Genomic DNA, 20490 nt, shown 5'->3' with positions numbered 1-20490 from the left:
AACTGTGATCTCACTTGGTTAAATCTTGTATAATAGGATCTTTAAATTGAGTTAAAGTTTGCCTGAATAAAATTCTAAACTTGCTAATGGATTCCTGGGAAATATTTGAAGACACAAAGCATATGCTATAGTCTTGCAGTTTTAGTGTTTATTCTCAGCTGTTCTTCTAGCTTGCTGAAATTCAAACCATAATAGCTAAGACCATTATGTTCATTTTTAGAAGCGTAAGGGCCCTATGAAAGTAAGATATAAGTCAGTGTCTGTTAATTACTTTACTTGCCGGTGTCATTGGCAGAATTTGATGCTATTTCCTGATACTTGATACAGATTTGCTTCAACAGAGATGTGTTTTTTTTATTATGAGGGGTGGAAAAAGAAGGTTTTGAGTGGGTATGTGTAGGCAATTAAAGTCAGTGAAATTGTCGTCTGTATAGAGAAATGGAATCCTGGGGCTGTTTTTAAAAGAGATGCTGCAGCTGCCACTGCAGTGAGTAGCAGCATGGCTTCACTCTGTTTTAAAAAGAAACAACAAAATCGGTGTCATCAGTTTGTGATCTAGACTGGGAGGACAAGGACAGCATCTCTTGCTCTTGAAATTTGTTGCTATGTTTTTTGTATGGAGGGTTTTTTGTTTGTAGTATCTTATCATTCCATTAGAGCCTGGAAGCTGGTGTTTCTGTTTGAAGTTGTGTTCAGGAAGGGCTGTAAGTACATTTCAGGTTCATCTGATTTCAGAAAAAGTTCCCGCTCCACTTCAAAAGATGGGGAGAAAAGAAAGGCAGAAGAGCGGTGCAGCACAGATCTCTTCTTAGTGTTTGATCTGGCTCAAAGTCCTGCTGGTTGTGTCTGCCCTGGTCCCTGTGCTGCGTGCTCCAAGGCACAAAGATGCAAAATTAACTCCCGGTACAATGGTCTCTCTGGTGGGAGCACTTACCTCAGCACTTAGTTGCAGAAAATAGAGTGATTAAGGTGTGGATTCATTATTTACAGAAGAAATATCGCTCAAGTGAACTTGACTTGGACAGAATTCGCCTGCACTAAGTCCTTTTTTTTTTTTGATAGAGAATTTTTGTTGTTGGTTTTGTTTGTTTTTTTAGTTAAAAAAAAAAGGCAACTCCATCTAGAGCACTTCTGAGCACTTACAATTTTTAATGTATTTGCTTGATAATACACAGATCCATGAACACGATTGTGTTTGTGAAACACTTGTACGCTCACACATATTTATCCAGTCAATGCTCTTCAAATTAAAGTGGATATATTTGACCTAAGTGAATATAACCTGATTATTTTCCTTACAAAGCCAGAGCTGGCTGTTGCCGATAACACTGCTGTATTAAATGGCCCGTGAGAAGTTGCGATGTGCACAACTACTTAACTGAATGTAATAAGCAAAGATGTAGCATTTTATTTGCAAGAAGCTTCAGAAATGGTGGGGGGAAGATGCAGATAATATCTCTTGTCCCTAGGGAAGGGGGGAATGTTGTCTATGTTCCTGCTATAGTTCTGCACGATGTGACTTGTTTGTTTTGTTTATGCAGCCACTGACTGTTGGGGCAGGTTAGACCTGGGTTTCCTGGGCTGTAATCTCAGTTTGTCATCTCCCTGTGTGTTCTTCAGTCTAGAAGAATGGCAGTTATTGCAAAATGTATCTGTCTTCAGTGATGAAAACGCATAACAGCTCCTGAAACTACTTCTAGTACTTCCAATAGGTAAAATTCGATGGCAGAGAGTATTTGCAAGTAGCTGCTATTCTTTTTTTAAGTTATTATTGGCAGTTTAGTGCCCAAAACAAGCTCACTTTTAAATGCAACAGAAGAGAAAAGCTATTAACAGCATGCTGGAATGGATGTTTGCGTGTTCCCATCTTTGATCCGCTCTGTCAGGAATAGATCATAGAAACAGGTCCTTTTAATCCACAGAAAAAGGAAAGCTCTTGGACCATGGTGAAAATGCAATTGAATAAATAGGGCCTAGGACTTCACAGCTCTTAAAATTGTTATCAGGATCCAAAGTGATAATATGGGTTGTGAATGAGGCAATTCCCTGAAATTTGCTGCTTCAGAACTACAACATGAGCTTGAAAACATGTGAAATTTAGGCAAAATTATTGTTGAGGATTAAAGCACTAGATCTCGACTATTGGCTGTCTTAGTTTTTTGTTCATGATATATATCCAGATACTTACAGAATTAGCTGCTGAAGCATGAGGATACGGAGCAGTTCCCTGTATGTAGATTCTAATAGCACGTAGGTAATTATAGAATGTAGTTCTTCATGTCAGTGTTTGTGTGAGTTCAGAACTAAAATCCAGTGTAAAACCTATCATGTATGTTCACCAAAAGTAGCAGCTTTTCTCATGGTTTTCCAAGAAAAAATTCCTTGTAAAAATACTGGAGGAGGGGGAGGAATCGTAACCTATTTTATTATATTTACAGTTTCTAATTAGTTACTGGGAAAAACTTTTCTCTGAAGATTTTTGCATAGGGCAGCTTCATTTCTTCCCAGTTATGTCACTTGGATTCAGCTGAAGAAATCTTGCTGCTCCATTTTCTTAATTTTTAGGTTTTTATTGGAGGTATATTATAGCTTAATAGAAGGGCTGTTTACATTGGAAAAGCTTTTCCTTTATAAAGATGGCAGGAAAGCTGTTTCCGTTGCATTGGTGCTTTCTGAGAAGTACCAGAAAAGTTGACTGGAAAGCTGGCCAAGGTTGCTGACAACTTCTAACGATGAAGTTGTGCAGTTGTCCTCTTTGCTTGCAGCAGGTACAATTTTAACACAAAATTACAGAGAATAAACCAAATTATAACCATTAGAGGTTTCCTTGCAGAGGTTTGCCTGGAGTTTGTGCAGGAGAGGCTGTGTTTCCATGTCTAGCTCTAGTTTGTGCACAGCCCAGGAGAAGAGGAGCAGCACAGAAGGCTGAGAGGAGCACTGTGATTGATGCCAGGTTCACAGCTACAACAGAGAACACGGCCTTTATTTTGACGTGTTGGGGTTTTTACGTTACTCCCCACACCTCACCCTTTGGCAGAGGTGGTCAATCCAATCCATCTTCTTGTCTTTTTTCCCTGCTGTAGTTGGCATTTCTTTATTTTTTCCCCCTCTGTTTTGACATCTGTCTGAAATAATCTATGTATTAGAAGCAAGCTGTCATTGCCTTGACCCACAAACTGCAAAGAAAATCCCCTGAAAAGGGAGGAAAACACTTATTATTTTTCACCTTTTTTTTTATGCTGTCCTTCTAGATTTACATTCAATAAATTGTTTTAATTTGTGCTTCTCGTTTCCATGTCAGATGTAATGATTTTACTTCCTAAGGAAATAGCAGTTAGATCCATAAATCAAATTGTTCTTGAGTGGCTGTGCTGAGTTGGTTCAAAAGTCAGTGTAGCCCAGTGTCCTGGTCTTGGAAAAAATGTGTATATAATCAGTATAGTTTTGGTGCAGCAGAAGTTCAATGACCACAGGTTTATATGTTTTAAGGTATGTGCCCTGTTGCAAGCGCTGAAGGTTTCCTTGCATGGTTTAGGCTACGTCTACATTAATAAGTGGTGGTGTTTAAAAAGGGAGCAGATCTAGAGAGTATGGAACACCTATGTGTTGGTGTCGAGGACTCAGTGTTCACCTTTATGTGCATTTTGGAGAGTTTTATTTCACACTTGCTAATGTCTGGTCCTGTGGACAGAAAGGCCGTTAGTAGTTCGAGCACATTTGGTTTAACCTTGCCCAAAAGGAATTAAGTTGATATGGTCCCAGGCAGCTCTGTCATAGGAACCAAGGAGCAGTAAGTGGGAATGATCAGTGAATTTGCTTCAAAAGCACATTTCTAATCTGAACTAAAGCATGAATATAGAATCTACCCGTAAGCATTTGAAATTACTGTTCTTTTTTGTTTGAGACACAGAGTGACTACAGTGATGGCAGAAGCAATATGGTAAAAAAAAAGAGTCCCATTTGATTGCTGAGGCGCTTTACTTCTGTAATATATTGGATGTGACTCAGCCCCTGGACACGGCTTTGCTTACTGATCTTTGCACATTGTAAGGAAAAATGTATGAGAAGAAAATGCACAACCTTGCTCTGCCACCTTCGTAAAGATATGTTTCTTGCTTAAAATTTAATGATGATAAAGAAAAATAAGATGTTTGACTTACTGAAAAAAAAAAAAAGTAGGATTATTTGCCTGCAGAGTGACTTGTTCTCTGGGTTTTAATCAATCTGTGTTTAGATTACAAGATTCCTTCCTGAGAGTCTTCAAAATGAAGCAAGATAGCGTAGCACAAAGGCAAAATACCGATCTATTCCAGCATATTTGTACAAGACTAAAATGGGGTGATTTCTGTTAGAATTCCTCTACAACAAATTATTTTATTCTTCCTGGCTATAAAGCTGTTGAAATACCAACTTTTTGGGGGGCAGGAGGGTTCTATAGCATAGAGGGTCCTTTTAGACATGTAAGGAAGGGATGTGTTTATTATTAAATTCTTCACTAAAAGTACGTTTAAAAGATTTTTGTGCATTTAGGAGATTTTGAATCTGTTCAGTGTTTAGTTTCTGGCTTATTCTACATAGGCAAATAGTTTAATCCCATTACCTCCACTTCAAATTCCCGTTCAACCTTAAAGCAACGTTTTCCTTCCTTCTTGTCTTCATTCCAAATATCAGTAGTCACCAAAAATCAGCTGCACTGTGTTCTGCATCTTTTCCAACGTGTGGGGATTTGGCAGAGTTAAGTAATTTTGTTGTAGCCATATTGGAAACTGTAGTGTTACCAAGTATATTAGAATACACTTGTATTCTTTAAAGAACGCTTAATCTACACACAAATATTGTTACTGAACTGCACTTTTAATTAAAAGAACTATGTTATTTTAAATAGTTGTAGCTGTTCTTGTTTCATGTTAAGTTGCAGCACCTCAAAGTAAGGCAGTTTTTTAATAGGAAAATATAGTCTCAGATAATGACTGTAACGTTTAATCTGGATCCTTGGTAGAGAAACAGGAACAATGTTCCTATTTCAACGAGCCTTCATAAAATTGTAAACATGAAAATATCACCTTATTTTCCAGTTACAGAAGTCCAAAAGTCTGTATTTCTATGTTTATAGCTTTGTTTTTCATATTTATTCAGGTTACAACACTGAATATTTTCCGTGTGATTAAGACTTGGATATTTTTACTCCACAGCGTTTTTATTAGATACTTCACAAAGCTTTTGGGCTATGTAATGAATGTTTTAAAAGTAATCTATGGCTTTATTAAAGGCCTAGTGGCAAACGCTTAGTAATAAATACGACTTCTGTGGGTTTTTTCTAATGTAAGTTTTAATTCAGGACAAACTTTTGAAGAATTTAAGTTGCTAAAAATTTATTTTTAGTTCTGTTTAAAGGAAAATAAAAAAGCAGAATAATGAGGAGTTTGATGTAACTGCAAATGGGAAGGTTGGTTTTCATGCAAAAGGCTTTTGAAGTTTTAGATCAATAGTTAACGCATCCAAATTGTACCTGGGTTAAAGTAATGAGAAGGTAATATGTGATCAAGATTTATTGGCCAGTTTAATAATAGAATAGGCAGTAGGTTAATACAACAACAAATGCACCAACACAGAAAGGAACGAAAAGCAGAAACCAAACCAACAACCAAAACTCAACAATGACAAAAACCCCAAAGCAAAAACCAAACCAACTATAACAAAGACACCAAAAACAACAACAAAACAACCCCCCAAAACAACCAACCTCCCCCAAAACCTCAAAGCAACAGCTCATGTACAGTTGTGTAAGGGCTCCAGTTCTGTGCAAATATCAAAGTCGTTGTTCTGCAAAATAATGTAAATATTGCATACGTATTGGAGTTAAGTACAAGAGAGCACAGTTTGTATGGTGGGATAAAGATCTCTGGAATACATTTGTTTCATTTTCTAGCTTCATTAAGCCATCAGTTCTGCTTCTGCTGAAGGCTGGAGAGCAACAGCTGAGTAACGCCTACTTGGGGAAGCTGTTAGAGTTGCTTTTAATGGGAATACGATGTATAATTTTAAATGTGTCGTTGAATAATTACAACTTTGAATACATCTGCTGAAGCCATACTTAGGTGTGATTTATTAAAGTAGTTTACATTGAAGTTCTGTGACATTACTGCAAAGGGAGGAAAAGAAAATCTTGTGCACTAATATGCAAGAGTTTCACTCTTCTTCCAGAAGAATTACATCTTTGATAAGTAAAAGAAATCTATTTTGAAATGAGTGATAGGAATATTTTTAGAATAGCTAACCTTTAGATTTTGCAAGTGAATCTTGAGTTCTGAACAAGTGAGTTTGAACTGGTAAGATACCATCTCTGCTCCTGGAATTCTGGCTGTCCTGCATCTTGCCCCGGGTACCCACTGTAATTATGAAATAGTTTAAAAATTCATCAAGGGTCGAGCTGCTTCAGAGTGATTCTGCAATAATGGAGTAACATGGTTACCACAGAATAACTGAAGTGCTGCAGGTTCGTACCTTGTTTATTCCAATATAGTTTATCCACCATTCCTCAAAAAAAGCCCTGAGGCCATTCTGGGTATTGTCTTACCTCAGTTCAACAACATTTCAAAGCATCTTGTATCTTTTTGCACACAAAGCATTTCATCGTGGGAGCCCACGCGTCCCTTCTTTGATTCTGCCGTGAGTTATTTTCAGGACTATTTGCAGGTTAATTAACTTCTTTGCATATTGGTTACTCAGTCTGTGAAATGCCATCTTGGTTCATAAACACCAAGGTGGTCAGATCGTATCATAGTGTCATTACCACTGTTGTTCACCTGAGGTTTAGTTTTATTCTGCCTCACCCTGATCCATCTTTGTAAATGCCATGGGGCAGAAAGAGTCTTTGCAACTGCTGTGTTGTAGAGTCTCATTAATTATTATAATAAAGCAAGAACCAAAGCCTTAATATTTGGTAAGACTGTAAAATAACAACAGAGGTAACTTAGTGTGTCTGGCACGGCTGTTTCTATTCCTTTGGTTTAAGTGAACCTCTCAAGAAGTAACATAGGATTGAAAGTTTGGGTAGATTTCATTGCAAAACTGAAGATAAATTTGTGTGTGAAGGAGTTTTACACCTTTTATGTGTTTACATCTTTGTCTGACTGAGGTTTCTTGAATCTATCCAGAGAGAGGAGTCTTGTCGTTCTTATAGAAATCATTCTGAAAATACATATTCTCCAGCAATGCTATTCATCCTTCAGCTATTGATACATAGCTTTTGGAAAAGGTGTGGGCTGGATTAATTTATACTGTATGGTTTAATGAATAGTCTATTCTTTTAGTTTTCTTTAGTGAGCAACAGGAAATATATGCCATTCCTTTCTTACATTGTTGTTGAATATAATAACATCATGTTTGTATTTATCGACCGTAAATCAGGCATGAGCGATTTAAGTTTCCGTTGTCGCATGTGGTATAAGCAGTTGCAGAAAAAAGACTAAATGGTAATTCCTGAAGCCGTGGTGAGGTGGTGAACAAGGTGTTTCTGTAGGATTGATCTCCAGGTGAATTCTTTGACTGAGTTATTAATGAAATCCCTATCTCAGGTGATGTGGTCAGTAACCTGAAACAGAAACAAGTGGCTGCTCATTTTACTGGCTTTATATTGCAGATATATCTGTTCATGTTATCTCAAAGGATCACAACTGAAATGAGCTTTATGGGTGAAATATTGCATGTTTATAGTGGTGAACTATGCTCAAGATGTGGACTGCCCTCTGAAACTATTGCTTGTACAAATAATTCTCGTGGTCAGCAGCTCGAACACGTTAAGGGGGTGCTGTGGGGGTCTCATTAGCTGGAAGGGAAGGAGAAAGGTGGGAGCATCTCGCAGGCCCAGCGTGTCTCCAGTACCACAGGCCGCCAGTCTGGTGTGCTCAGCACCTCTTGTCTTTGATCCATATATACCAGAAAATAAAATTTGTCTTTGTCTCTGCCATCTACTTCTCCTATGTTATTAAAAAATACAAAAACTGAAAGACAACAGTACACATGACTGTGTGCTCAGCGCTGTGTTTCACATCTCATCCATAGATGGAATAAGTGTGACCTGCGATTTTCCATTTACTCAGAGATATCCAAGCAGTCAGATGCCCTCTAGTTCTGCAGTTGTGGGTGCTTGTGTTAACATTTGGGTTTGTCCCCTAAGTGACTCTGAACAGCTGCTTTCTCTTCCACATATGCCCTGTATGTATACATTTATACAAAGTAGTCTCTGAAATATTTTTAAATGGCTCTTGCTAGTTATAACTTGGATAGTACTGCCGAACACAGTTTTCAGTTTATCAGGAATAAAGTCAAGAAGCTGTGTTGATTGAATATTTAAATCAGTCTTTTTAGGCTTATTCTGTTTTAAATAATTTGTAGCTTTGGAACATCATTTGGTGTCTACATATGAAGAAGAAATTTGGATGCTTTACAAATCTATTGGTGAAGCTTATGCTGAAGTAGCTACAGTCTAATTAAATATATGTATGTAAATACACATGTTGTATGGATTGTGCATTAGTGTGTGCATATCTTCTTTAAAAAGCATCATTCCCTTTTAAATTTAATGATTTGCAACTTTCCTGGCTGCCAAGAGGCTGTTTAAAAACTCTTTAGGAAAGAGGCTGTAAATATGTTATTACAAAACAAATCACAGCCTCTCACCCCCTCAAGGCTTCAGCTGAAAGGTCCAAGCGCTTTCGAGATGGTTCTTTGTAAAATAAATTCATCTATAACAGTGAAATGTAACCACTTTCATTACTTGGAGATTAGAAAAAGTACTTCCTTTTTAATCTCCCTATTACACGAGCCATTTAAACAGTTTCACAAAGAGAAGAACGTGCTGCCAAGGATTTTTCTTTCTATGGCAAGTACGGTATCGGCAGATGCTGAAGACCGAATTGGTGAAGCTTTAAAGATTAAAAACCAGAGTCTACAATGGAAGCACAAGAGATACAATTCTACCTGAAGTGTGTAAGAGCAATTTCTCCCCTGCATAGTGGGCACAGGACACTGTGTGAGCTGCTCAGCTGCTTTGTAGAAGCATAAAAACGAAAAGGCCGCAGTTGGTTTAAGCCTTATTGATTTATTTTTTTGTTTGTTGCTGTAATTCAGATGGATTTACAAAACTCAGCTGAATACAAGGCAGGCTAAAGGTCTGGATATTGTAATACAAGCAGTAAATCTGCTATTGCCAGGTTTTTCCACAAGAGGAAGATGCAATTACTGCAATGTTTACTACAGAAAATACCAAAAATGAAATAGAAATGTTCACTTGTGTTTAAAAGGACAACTTTTCTTATTTAATTTTTACTTTCTTTTTACACTACTTATACTTCATTAGTAGAATTTCAATCCAGCCTTAGTTGTATGGGCAAGATGCTAAAAATTCTATAGTGAGGATTTTGGGATCTCCAGGTGTTCAGCATACCCAGTATACTTAGAGCCATCACTTGGTTGGTTTTTCCTCACTCCATTTACCTATCTGAAAACAGATGAAACATAAGTGATTTAACATATCCATCCTATATAATTTGAACGGAATATTTCTATTTAAAGGTGATGTTTTGTTACTCTTGAGAATTAGGTTGGCACAGATACCTGCCTGTTGCCTTTGAGAGGACGTCAGATAACAAAAAAGCACAACTACTGTATTTCTTTGATGCAGAAATGTATGTGTAAGAGCCTGTATTTCTTGATTAGAAAAATAGCTAATTCTCTTAATTTTATTTCAGCTTTACTCTTGGAAGCTCAGTCAACACCGTTTCAAATAACTCCTTCAACCATGGCAAATATTGTGAAAGGCCTGTATACACTACGACCAGGTAAAAAAGACACAATATTTCTAGAATTTTTCTAGAATATTTCTAAATTTTTTCTTTGTCTCTGCCATCATCAGGGTGTTGGTTTTCCCACCTGGATTTAACCTGAAATACTTTCTCACCTATAGCGATCTGGCAGTGGCACGAAATACATACCACAGTATTTCATGTTGTGAATGCCCAGTGTTGGGTTAATGGTTGGACTTGATGATCTTGAAGGTCTTTTCCAACCAAAATGGTTCTGTGATGAGGGAGGGTAGTGCATTGGTTTTTTTTAAAACCGCATGTACACTAGTAATGATGATTTAGTGAGTTTGCTGATTGAAATAAACGCTGTTGAAGCCTGGTATCAACCAGGTGACCATATGTGGGCATTGGGTAAAAGCTCATGGTGTGCCCTAGTGAATATATTTAAAAGCATCCCTTTTTTCCCAAGTAAAGATGAAGTTTAAGAGAACTGCTACAACCTCTGGAAAGTCTGGCTTCAGAAATACTTGTGGGGCATTTATTTTTCTTAGAACTTCTTACACAGTTGCAATAAACCCAATTTTCATCCTTTGCTCAGTCGCCTGTGTTTCTTATCAGCCTTGAAGCGGCTTTAAGGTAAACTGTTTTGCTTCTGTAAGGCAGTGTTCAGTGTAGTGAAATTAAATCACATTTCTATCCCAAAGCTGAACTAATACAGTTTAGAATTATATAATGAACATTAAAAAGTGTTCATCTGAGCTTTGGAAGATCAGTGAGAGAATTGCATTAATTCATTTGAAATGGGTAATGGAGAAGCAGGGTTATATGTTGATATTACTGTGCTTTCTAGAAATAAGGCTCAGGGAAGAGAGGTGTAAATTTTGTGAACAAGCCTCCCACACTAACGTGTTACACAGAATCCCAGAATGTCAGGGATTGGAAGGGACCTGGAAAGCTCATCCAGTGCAATCCCCCCATGGAGCAGGAACACCCAGATGAGGTTACACAGGAAGGTGTCCAGGCGGGTTGGAATGTCTGCAGAGAAGGAGACTCCACAACCCCCCTGGGCAGCCTGGGCCAGGCTCTGTCACCCTTACTGAGAAGAAGTTTCTTCTCAAATGTAAGTGGAACCTCTTGTGTTCCAGTTTGAACTCATTACCCCTTGTCCTATCATTGGTTGTCACTGATAAGAGCCTGGCTCCATCCTCATGACACTCACCCTTTATATATTGATAAACATTAATAAGGTCACCCCTCAGTCTCCTGTTCTCCAAGCTCCGGAGCCCCAGCTCCCTCAGCCTTTCCTCACACGGGAGATGCTCCACTCCCTTCAGCATCTTTGTTGCCCTGCGCTGGACTCTCTCCAGCAGTTCCCTGTCCTGCTGGAACTGAGGGGCCCAGAACTGGATACAATATTCCAGATGTGGTCTCACCAGGGCAGAGTAGAGGGGAAGGAGAACCTCTCTGACCTACTGACCACCCCCTTCTAATCCATCCCAGGTACCATTGGCCTTCCTGGCCACAAGGGCCCAGTGCTGGCTCATGGTCACCCTTCTGTCCACCAGGACCCCCAGGTCCCTTTCCCCTACACTGCTCTCTAATAGATCATTCCCCAGCTTATACTGGAACCTGGGGTTGTTCCTGCCCAGATGCAGGACTCTACACTTTCCCTTGTTATATTTCATTGAATTTTTCCCCGCCCAACTCTCCAGCCTGTCCAGGTCTCTGGATGGCAGCACAGCCTTCTGGCGTGTCAGCCACTCCTCCCAGCTTCGTGTCATCAGTAAACTTGCTGATAGTGCACTCTGTGATTATCAAGGTGAGTTTGCTGATCTTCAGCTGTACTCGAGAGTGTCCTGAGGCTCAGCAGCCCCTGTGAGATGCAGCAAGAACTGAATTTCAATTTGCTCACAAGGTTGATGACCAAAGAAAATAGTAATTCCTTTATCTACATTTAAGCATTTAACAGTCTGATTATTTGGTCTGCTTTAAGGTCTGGTTTCTGTGGGTTTAGGGGATGGTTTTGTTTTGTTGTTGTGGGGTTTGTTTGTTTGTTTGTTTTTTGTTCAAGATCATAAAATGTATTCAAAATAGAGCAAAGTGACATCTGTCAAAGAGTAAAATTTTCACAAAGGATCTTTTCCACATGTTTTGTTGTTGCTTTCCCTCTTCTTACAGAATGGGTACAGATGGCACCAGCTTTATTTTCTAAATTCATCCCAAATATTCTACCCCCTGCTGTGGAATCTGAGCTTCAGGAATATGCTGCTCAAGACCAGAAACTTCAAAGAGAGCTTATGCAGAATGGATTTACGAGGTAATAATTACTACTTCAGTAGTAATGGTGCTGGACAGTGCTGAAATAATTTAAAATAATTTAAGAGTTAATGAAGAACTTTCACAGCTCAATATCTGAAATATGGTCTTATTTTCCACACATTTTGAGCAGTACCAACCTGGCAGATGGTACCAAAGAGCAAATCATCGCAAGTCTTCAAATATTTTCATGTAACAGATTGCTTACAGTTCATGCCACCCTGTGTTTTCATTGTGCTTCTAATGCACGATCATGCTCTTGTTCAGCCTTTACTTTGACCTTTTCTTTTCTGATTATGTTGCTTCTGAAAATGTCAGTTGACGACTTCTCCTTATTCCACTTTCAGAGCTATTTATACAGTAGGTATTTATTTTAAATACACGTTTCTCTTCTGAGAATTGAAGAACAAACAGTAGAAGAGACAGTGGAAAATTTTCATCATGTTAATTTTCATGTTGATGGTTCTGGGCTGTGCCTGTTGTTGAGCTGCCTGGATGGAAGCACAGCATTGGGACCAAGCGTGGGGAAGCTGTCGTGCTCTGTTCCCCAGAGGTTCCTTTCAGTGGGAAGAGGATAAATCATCCTTCCTGTTACCTGTGCAACTGCAGCACTGAAAAACTGGTCCTGTAGTTTAAACACCCACTAAATGTGTGTATGTTTAGTGTTAGACGTGCTCCTGGATTTCACATTAGTGTAGTTTTCTACAGAGGTAATTTCTCTCTTCAAAGCTTGGTAAATTATTGAGCTTCAGAACTCTACTGCTGACCTAAATGCAAATGGTATTGGAGACTCATTCCTTGTAAGGCTTTCTGTTGAGCAAAACAAATTTTGATAGGTTAGGATACTAAAAATAAAGTCATAAGAGCTTGGGCTGAGAAAAGCGGTGCATTTGGCCCAAGAAATAGAAGTTTGAGACTGTTTGTTTGAAACTGAGTAGGTATATAGTGCTGACCAAAGGAGGAAATTTACGAAACAAAACAAAAAAAAGGAACATTTTAGTTTTGTCTAATTTTCAATCTAATTAATTCTGTAGGTGTCTTATAATAGTTCCACATACAACCACATTTCACTCGTTTCGTCTCTTCATAGAGAATTAAAAATGAAGTTTCAAGTAGTAATGATCCATATCCACAAAATCAGTTTGTTTCAGGAACATTTTTCCCCAGTATCTGAAAATAAGGCAGGCTTGCCAGCTTGACCGTGAAGTTTTTTGGCTGGTGCTGTATAAAAGGAAGCAAAGGGTACTGAACGTTGCAAAATTTGGAGGCCGGTGTTGTGCCCTCTTCTTAGAAACTTCATGGGATCTTCAGAATATATTTTAGTAACTCCTGTTTTATGCAGAAAAGTAATTCTCTAACACTATAAATAATACAAATCCATAGGAAACTGTTTCTGTCTTGTGGGGACAAAGAAATGAGGGCTTGAGAAAGGCCATACAGGGAAGAACAAAGTAAAGGTTCCTGTGTCACATGTTGGTTGCAAAGTCCAATTTCTAAGAGTTCCTCTTCCTTTTGTCTTTCTGAGTATGTGATCTTCCGGGTATTGGACATGTGAAGAGTTTTAATATGTCTTGAAGGTGTAGAAAATTGTCCCACCCCAACCCATGCTTTGGTGCAACTACTGTTTTTATCTACCTTGCTTTCGATTTATTACATTAAAGTGCAAACCAAAACTCTGCAGTGGAGTAACTGATGAATGTATTTTGCAAAACACATTTATATGGTCTTACTGCCGAGGAGTCAGTGCAGCCTGGTAAACATGGAGGTTCTGTGAAGTGTTAGAGTCTGTCACCATGGAAAGGGCAGAGGTAAAACTGAAGTACAGGTGATATAATTTGCTACATGGCATTTTGAAGTAGTATTTGAAATGCATTTTTCCTTGAAATGTATTTGAAGAAGTAAAATGTGCTTCTGCTTATGTTCAGGAACACGGGTTGTATTTCTTTATGACCTTTTCAGCATTGTTCTGAGGTTTTATTCTTACTTGTATAGATGTATATGTATGTACAAAAGGGTTGTTTGTCTCTTTTACGAAGGAGCGTACGAAGGCTGTTCGCTTCTGGGTTGGCATGAAATGTCACCTCTTCTCCTATAATTGCGCCAAAAAGTGGTGATGTCTTTGCTGCTGAACTTCCTACAACAATAACCTTGAGGAACACAGCACAGTGAGGTGTCTTCAGCAGCACTGATGGCATATCAGGTTCTACTTGAAATAGTCAGGTTGTCAACACCATTAAATACTATTTGCTGCAGAAAGTGGGAACACGAGCCATTTGCCTGGCAGTATTTGTCTTGAGAAAGACCTTAATCAAGTCATACACAGCAGGTCCATCACTTTAAGAGTCATTTCAAGGAAGAACACTTCATATTATTAGAGAAAAAAATATTCTACCAACTTCCAGCAGATAAATGTTAAATTATAACCACTGTGATGAAAATATATTAGAATCTCTCTTCCTTATATGACAGTTTCAATAGCATATCTATCGTAGTGAGAAACTTGTGAAGCAGACAGATTTACCAGCTTTAAGGGTCTGTGTGCACAAGAATAAAAGGAAAAAAAATGTTTTCCAAATAGATGGGAATTTGACTTTGGGTTTTCAGGAGCAATTGATGCCAATACAGCTTTAGTTATTTATTTGAATCTTGTGCTTGAAGAGGAAGTGCTGTCAGCTCAGATTTGCTTCGAGTCTCATTGCTGGGGTTTCAGGACTAACGTACCTTTTTAGATGGACAGATGCAGAATTTATGTAGTTCTCTAAAGCTTGGTTGAGGAGTTTGAGTTAAGGAAAACAATTCTATGCATGGCTTAAGACTGCTCTGCATATGAGCAATTTTCCTCATCTTCATTTTGTAAAAAGTTACAAGATCAAACCTACTGTCTTTGACAGAAGGATGAACTCATTAAATATATAAAATCTAACTTATGTTTCTGTTTTAGTAAATCCAGAATCCCGCAGTCATGTGTTATTGCTACTATGTTTGAATTTTGTTTCTAAAGTCTGTAAAAGTTGATTATGATTGTGCTGAGGTATTTCACTATTGTTTTCTCTTTTTTAAAATCATAGACTCATAAAATGGTTTGGGTTGGAAGGGATTTCTAAAGGTCATCTAGTCCAACTCCCCATGCAATGAGCAGGGACATCTTCAACTAGAACAGATTATCATGAAAATACTTTTCTTCCTTTTCTTTCCTAGAGGTGACCAGTCACGAAAGAGAGCTGGAGAAGAGTTAACGTACAGTGAGTATGCATCTCCCTGCCCTCCGCTGTCCTGCTGTCCCTGCTGCTTTGGGCACACAGCTCCTGGTGGCCTTCTGGCTTCTTGGGGCTGTCGAGGTGTCAGAGGCTGCCCCTCCACGTGTAGCTCAGTCTGCCAAAGGAATCTTTATCATTCCAAGTAAAAATACAATCTTCTTGGATCTAGAGCCTGGCTAACTGTGCTGGAGTCCCACAGCCACCTGTAAGGTAGTAAGATATCCAAGCTGCAGAGGCCAAGATACTTCCACTTAAGTACACAGCTGAGGACTTAAGGGAGAAGAACGTAGTTGTCCCAAGTCAGGATACATCTAAAAGGTAACGAAGTGATGAGCCAGGCCCTCAGTGATGTGTCTAATACAAGCTGGTGGCCACCTGTCTTGAGTATTTGTCTACAAATGCTCGAGTCGTGCAGCAGGGAAGTTCTCTTCCATTTGTAGGTGAAGTCTCTTGCTGCATGTTTAACTGTGAGGTTCTTCACTTTGTTACTCTCCTAATTTCCCCCAGTAGAGATGATGGGGTGGGGAGAAGAGACACAGGGAGGAATATTTCCATTCTTGGTTAGTTGGTCTACTCCAGACATCCCGAATTTGGGTGCAGTCAAAGGTCCTGCCTTCTGTGCTGATTAAATATTTGTCCAGGAGAGAATCTAGTCCCACACGTACTAGGTCAGGGTTTAAGTACAAGGTCCTGATTGTCATTTAGCCTTGGGGACAGGGGAATAGTATCTGTTCTGGTGCCATTGTTAACTTCATTTTATTGCATTCCTTCCACCAAGTTTCCTCCTGTGCCTTCCGCTGAGTATGTTTGCTTTATTTCCTACCATAAAATGTCATACAGTTTTATGATGAATTCTTATGACAACCTGAAATGAATAGGTGGATGTTTCCCTGGTATATCAACTTCAGGTTACACTATTAGCATTTTGCAGGCAATGCTGGTTTTGGGGTTGGTGGGGAAATGGGGGCAAAGAACTTAAGGTGGAAGCTTAATATGAGAGAATTTCTTGAACTTTTTCTGTACTTTCAGATGGCTCATCAGGCTGTGCAAGCTCCAGGGGGTACAGATAGTGAATATATTGGATCAGCTTCTCTTCCTAACCAGAACAGACACTGGAGGAGCGCAGGTGGTATCCAGAGCCTCCTTTGGCAACTGCTGATACTCAAGCTCTGACACGAACTATGCCTCAAAGAAGAGTTTTGGACTTCTTTATACGATAAAATGTCAGTTGCTGCTACAATTGGGATGACTTTGAAAGACATGATTCTTTGGTCTGGCCTCTCAACAAGTTCATGTTCTGTGATTTTTGTGAGGAATGCACCTTGAAAAACGATCCTTTCAAAGTAGAAATGGGCAGCTGGAATCAGCAGCTTCCAAAAGTGTTAGAATGGAAGAATCCTTTTTGCACTCTTTTCTTAATATTAAGGACATTCTTAAAACTAGTTAACACGTCAGTGTATTAGTTTTTAAACTTCAAGGTATTTTCTGGAGCTTTTACTTAATAAGAATAAAATTTTGTTATTTTGCAATATTTGTTCATTAGTTTAAAAATGGTCACCTTTAAGAGTTGGTCCCATATAAATGTATCTTCTGTCAGGGAGTTTTAAATTCCAGATTTTTCTTTTAGCTCTTTTTTTGTTACTTTGTATTTTGAAATCTGTTTTCCTATGTGTTTGTACTCTGTGCCTTCAGCTTGTGCACTTTGCAACTTTATAGACCATATTTTGTTACTGCAAAATGTGTTCTTGAGGCAAAACTTGACGTGAACAAACATGCTGCAAAGTTGCACTTTTCTCTTGCGTTAATGGGAGGTGAATCTGAGAAAAAAGTCGAACCTATCACCATCACTAATCGTGGCTTGGAAGTTTGTCCCCTTTTATTTTACATGAGTTTTAGTGTTCAGTGGTGGGACCAACTCTTGTAGAACCCCTCTCATTGACTTTTCAGTGGCTTCCATAATCGCAATAGATTGAGGTGTGAATTCCAGACTGAATGAAATACTAAGATGTGTTTGATGCTGTGCTACGTAGAAATATTTGGGGCAAAATTCTCGGGTTTTGTAGGTCTGCAAAGTGCATCTCTGGCAGCACGAACCAGACTTGCAGCTGGTTGATCAGTGAACAGTGGCACCTGTCCAAGGTCACTTTGTGGCTCCTGTGCCGTTTCTCCTGCACCGGGGACGCGATGGGGCTGTGAAGTGGATGTTGTTGGCATTGGGGAGCTGAGGAGCGGCGTAACGCAGGCATGTGTGCCCATCGGCCCCCGCTTCCAGCCTTGGCAAACCCAGCTGGAGATCCAGCTGAGCCCAGTTCCAGGAGATCTGGACCTGTGGTCTGAATCCTAATGATTGTGACAGGGGCTTTAATCAGTAGTATGGCTAATGCAATTCTTTCCTGAGGGGAGAAACATACTTGAAAAAGCAGCTTGACTACAGGTGTTTTTGTTGTGTTTTTTTTTCTTTTATTACTATGGATTTATTTTTTATCACCTTTAGTTACAAAGAGAAATGAGTCGGTAATATAAAATCTTTCTGAAGTGAAACAAAGTTTGTTCAGTTTTATCTTGCACAGCTCTTATGCCTGTTCAAAAAAAAACTACACACAAACCCCCCCCACAAGCCCCTTTATGCTTGTGTGACTTCATTACACAATGCAGGAAAAAGATAAAAAATATATGCGGCAGGGACAACATTTCTTTTTCATTCTGCTTTGTAGCCAGGCTTCATGTAAATGAATTGAATTCTCTCAGTTTCACATCAGCCACTTTGGCAATGCTGTTAGTTTGGAGGGTGGGCGTGGGGAAGAATGCGGAGGACACTTCTGTGATTGACAGATTAAAATCTGATTTACCTATATATTTCTTTGCATATTCAGAAAGCCTGTTTGTTTTTAAGGAAGTGTTTCTTTTCAGGTTAAAAATGAATGCTTCAGTGTTCTGCTTTCCATGCAGAGCAATGCCAGCAGGCTGAGCTCACCCCCAGCAGTGGAAACCAAACCACTCGCAGTTGGGATTTTCAAGTGTCGATAGTGTTTGCTTCAGCTTTGCTGCCAGCTGCTTAAGTTGAGGCAGAATTAGACAAAACCAGGGGTTTTGAAAATTTTGCTGAAGAACGCAGTGGAAAAGTTAATGAAGGCTGATAGGGAATGAAAAATGATTTGCCAGCTTCCAGATGATTTTAAATCAGTTTTGGCTTTAAACAAACATAAAATCTCTGATAGTGTCCTTAGCTTTAAAAATCACTGTTTGCTGAAATGCCAATATTCTTGAGTTAAGAATAGATACATTAACCGAATTTGGTTAAAATGTGTTTACAACGTCATTCCCATTCTAGTTCATCTAATACAGTAATCAAGCTCTGTCACCCTTGTCCAGTGATCACAATGTTTTTCTGTTCTTAAGGTGGTTTTACTGGTTCAAGCTTTTAAAGAACATGTATTCCTGTTGCTTCATGTTTGAGGCAAGGGTTCAACATTCATTTTACGTTGCATTATGTTTGGGACACAAACTTCTAGAACAATAATTCCATCAGAAGGTAAAGCATTCCTGTCGGTGTGGTTCACTTTGTGTGCACTGGGTAGTGCTTGGATGCTTCTCAGTCCTGTGTAGCATTCTCACTTGGCCACCATACCTGAGAAATCTGTTTGTTAAGCACTGTATTATGTTGTAAATTTGGCATTAAAATTCCTGTATGTTTTGGCATTATTAACATAATGCTGAAATATTGTTTATCTGTCAAAGACGTTATCATTGTGACTGAGCATGAAACAATACAGCGTGCTATACTAAATTATTTTGTTTCTCTGTAAACTTGCATTTTACTTACAGTAAAACTAACTCAGCCAACTTGAGCATTGGTACTGTAAAGCCACAATTACCAACAGCATGTTCCTACCTGCAATATTTAATTTAACCAGATAACTTGTGGTAAATCTGTTGCCTCTGTAGCTTACTCTGTTAAGATTAAGCAGTAAAGTTGGTTATACAATGGGCGTCCTCTCTATGTTGCACTGGTTCTATAGCCAAACTTGCTACATTAAAATATTTTCAGATTAATTTCATTTCTTGATTTGGGAAGTTGGAATATTTAACTCCATCCTGCTGACTACTGTAATAGTAGGTGACTGTCAACATATGGTTCAAGATGGTCTTTGATACAAGTGGTGATGGGGGGTGGTCTATCTAGGTAAGTACTCAACTCTTCTGCAGTTGGATCTCCCCGATACCCTTCTGCAGTTGTTGAGGAAGTATTTGTGGATAAATATTTGAAGCAAATTTTTTTGACTCCTGTCATTTGATAGAAATGTGACCAGCCAGATTTCTCTCTTTTAGTTTCTCCCTAATGTGACTGTTTGCTTTCTATGCGTTTTAAAACAAAACAACACAGACACCAACCAAAATTAAAGACTGAAAAATATTTTCCATGTATGCTACGACAAGCCCAGTGAAAGGACTGTTACATAGAACTACAGAATAATGACCAACTGCTTGGATTTGACTTCTGTCTTGATCCCAGCTCTAAATGAGAGAAAACAGATGTTTAGACAACTTGACATGCAGCAGATTCCCAGAGGGCACTTAGCTCACAATGTGCGAGTTACCTTTAGGGTCAATATAGTTCTTGACCACAATGAAAAGGTCCTGCTGGGGAGGAACGGTCGCTGCTTGGGTTCATGTGCTTCCCTGTCTGATAACATGAGGATGGTCTCTGTGCTGATGCCACTCTCATTAAAGATGCCTTTTTTGAGGGAGGTCTTGCGTTGGCCACTTGTTTAACTCTTGTGATTGCTTTTCACAGCTGAATACTGTAAATAAGGCTGATAATGATAGTGTGTGCGTTCTCCAGTGGCGTTTGCTTTGCTCTTAGAGCACCTCCCCTGGATGCCTTTAAATGCACATGAAAGGTCACTGTGTCTTTGTGGAGGTGTTTGCATGGGGTAATGCTGAGCTGCAGCCTGCGCTCCCAGCGCTGTCACGGGGCAGGAAGAATGTAGGTGGTCAGGCGTTGTGTGTGTCCCTTTCTCGAGCTGGGATTTGCAGTAACAGGTACAGGTGCGTGGTCGGTACAAGGAGCAGCCTTTTCTCCACCGTTTCTTTGGCCGAGTGCAAGCAGG

At 39.1% G+C, this 20490-nt stretch overlaps 1 protein-coding gene across 1 annotated transcript in view; it reads left to right on the top strand.

The window, feature by feature from the left end:
* The window catches only part of CACUL1 (CDK2 associated cullin domain 1), a 46675-nt gene extending 27238 nt beyond the window's left edge, over positions 1-19437 (top strand). The window contains exons 6-9 of the mRNA XM_082052660.1: positions 9753-9842; positions 11985-12123; positions 15321-15364; positions 16409-19437. Of these exons, the coding sequence (XP_081908786.1) occupies positions 9753-9842; positions 11985-12123; positions 15321-15364; positions 16409-16449 (314 nt within the window). The 3' untranslated portion in view covers positions 16450-19437. The remainder of the gene's footprint in view (positions 1-9752; positions 9843-11984; positions 12124-15320; positions 15365-16408) is intronic.
* Positions 19438-20490: the final 1053 nt, after the last annotated feature.

This window comes from Streptopelia decaocto, assembly GCF_964273445.1.
Source record: "Streptopelia decaocto genome assembly, chromosome: 5".
NCBI classification, from domain to species: Eukaryota; Metazoa; Chordata; class Aves; order Columbiformes; family Columbidae; genus Streptopelia; species Streptopelia decaocto.
Note: the sequence above shows the minus strand (reverse complement) of the source record. Positions and strands in the feature narration are given on the sequence as shown.